The 1,305-nt window shown below is 54.4% G+C and overlaps 1 protein-coding gene across 1 annotated transcript; it reads left to right on the top strand.

The window, feature by feature from the left end:
- Positions 1-432: 432 nt before the first annotated feature.
- LOC121940248 (AFG3-like protein 2) lies at positions 433-1,273 on the top strand. The gene is made up of 3 exons (XM_042483061.1): positions 433-598; positions 681-791; positions 1,024-1,273. Exons 1-3 carry the CDS (start codon positions 433-435, stop codon positions 1,230-1,232), a joined length of 486 nt encoding a protein of 161 aa, XP_042338995.1. The 3' UTR covers positions 1,233-1,273.
- The last annotated feature ends 32 nt before the right edge of the window (positions 1,274-1,305 follow it).

Raw genomic sequence — 1,305 nt, 5'->3', positions numbered from 1 at the left:
TCTCTAAGAGAGAGCCCAGCCGCCCTACGGAGGAAGCTCATTTCGGCCGCTTATACCCGCGATCTTGTTCTTTCGGTCACTACCCAAAGCTCGTGACTGTAGGTGAGGGTAGGAACGAAGATCGACTGGTAAATCGAGAGCTTTGCCTTTCGGCTCAGCTCCCTCTTCACCACGACAGATTGGTGCAGAGTCCGCAATACTGCAGACGCTGCACCAATCCACCTGTCGATCTCCCGCTCCATCCTTCCCTCACTTGTGAACAAGACCCCAAGGTACTTAAACTCCTCCACTTAGGAGAGGGTCTCGTCCCCGATCCGGAGGGGGCACTGCACCCTTTTTCGGCTGAGAACCATGGCCTCGGATTAGGAGGTGCTGATTCTCTGAAGTCATTATTTTTTAAATAATATATATTTAAAAAGCTGTTCTATAGAGATGGTAAATGGTAAATGGACTGTACTTGTACTCTCTGCAGGTCCCCCAGACATCAAAGGTCGAGCGTCCATCTTTAAAGTCCACCTGCGTCCTCTCAAGCTGGACGGCGAGCTGGACAAAGATGCTCTGGCCAAAAAGATGGCGGCGCTGACACCCGGGTTCTCAGGTAAACACACCTGCGAGGCGTTCTCTGTGTTAGACTGCAGGAACCTCGGCCACCTGACTTGTCACTGCTCTGTGTCTCACAGGCGCAGACATCGCCAATGTGTGCAACGAGGCGGCTCTGATCGCCGCACGCCACCTCTCTGACGCCATCAATCAGAAGCACTTTGAGCAGGCCATCGAGAGGGTGATAGGAGGTGAGGCGTGATGTCACTGACAGCAAGATGTGTGACTGGCTGCTTCGTGTTTCTACGCTCTGATCGCCTGTCTGACCCGCTCTATGTCGCTCTGTGTCGCTCGGACTGCCTGTCCGATCTGCTCTGTGTCGCTCGGACTGCCTGTCCGATCTGCTCTGTGTCGCTCGGACTGCTAGTCTGATCTGCTCTGTGTCGCTCTGACAGCCTGTCCGATCTGCTCTGTGTCGCTCAGGTCTGGAGAAGAAGACTCAGGTGCTGCAGCCGGAGGAGAAGAAGACAGTAGCGTACCATGAGGCCGGTCACGCCGTCGCCGGATGGTTCTTGGAGCACGCCGACCCTCTACTGAAGGTCAGGTCCCGTCTGAACATGTGGCGGGTTTCACTGTGTCGTCTCCATAGCATCGCCTCCGCTCTGAGCTCAGCTGACAGAGAGAAAACATAAACATACTCCCATGATGCTTTGGCAAGATGACATCACCCTCATTCAGCACACCCACAGCGTGTTGTTGTTGTTG

Source organism: Plectropomus leopardus, unplaced genomic scaffold (genome assembly GCF_008729295.1).
Source record: "Plectropomus leopardus isolate mb unplaced genomic scaffold, YSFRI_Pleo_2.0 unplaced_scaffold8114, whole genome shotgun sequence".
In the NCBI taxonomy this organism is placed as follows: domain Eukaryota; kingdom Metazoa; phylum Chordata; class Actinopteri; order Perciformes; family Serranidae; genus Plectropomus; species Plectropomus leopardus.
The sequence above is the reverse complement of the archived record's forward strand: the minus strand, read 5'-3'. Positions and strand labels throughout refer to the sequence as shown.

What these genes read in the sequence shown, in the direction of transcription:
- LOC121940248 (XM_042483061.1), top strand. Translation starts at nt 433, where the DNA reads ATGGTAAATGGTAAATGGACTGTACTTGTACTCTCTGCAGGTCCCCCA. An exon ending in GCTGACACCCGGGTTCTCAG is followed by an intron (nt 599 to 680) that starts GTAAACACACCT and finishes TGTGTCTCACAG; the next exon opens with GCGCAGACATCGCCAATGTG. An exon ending in CATCGAGAGGGTGATAGGAG is followed by an intron (nt 792 to 1,023) that starts GTGAGGCGTGAT and finishes TGTGTCGCTCAG; the next exon opens with GTCTGGAGAAGAAGACTCAG.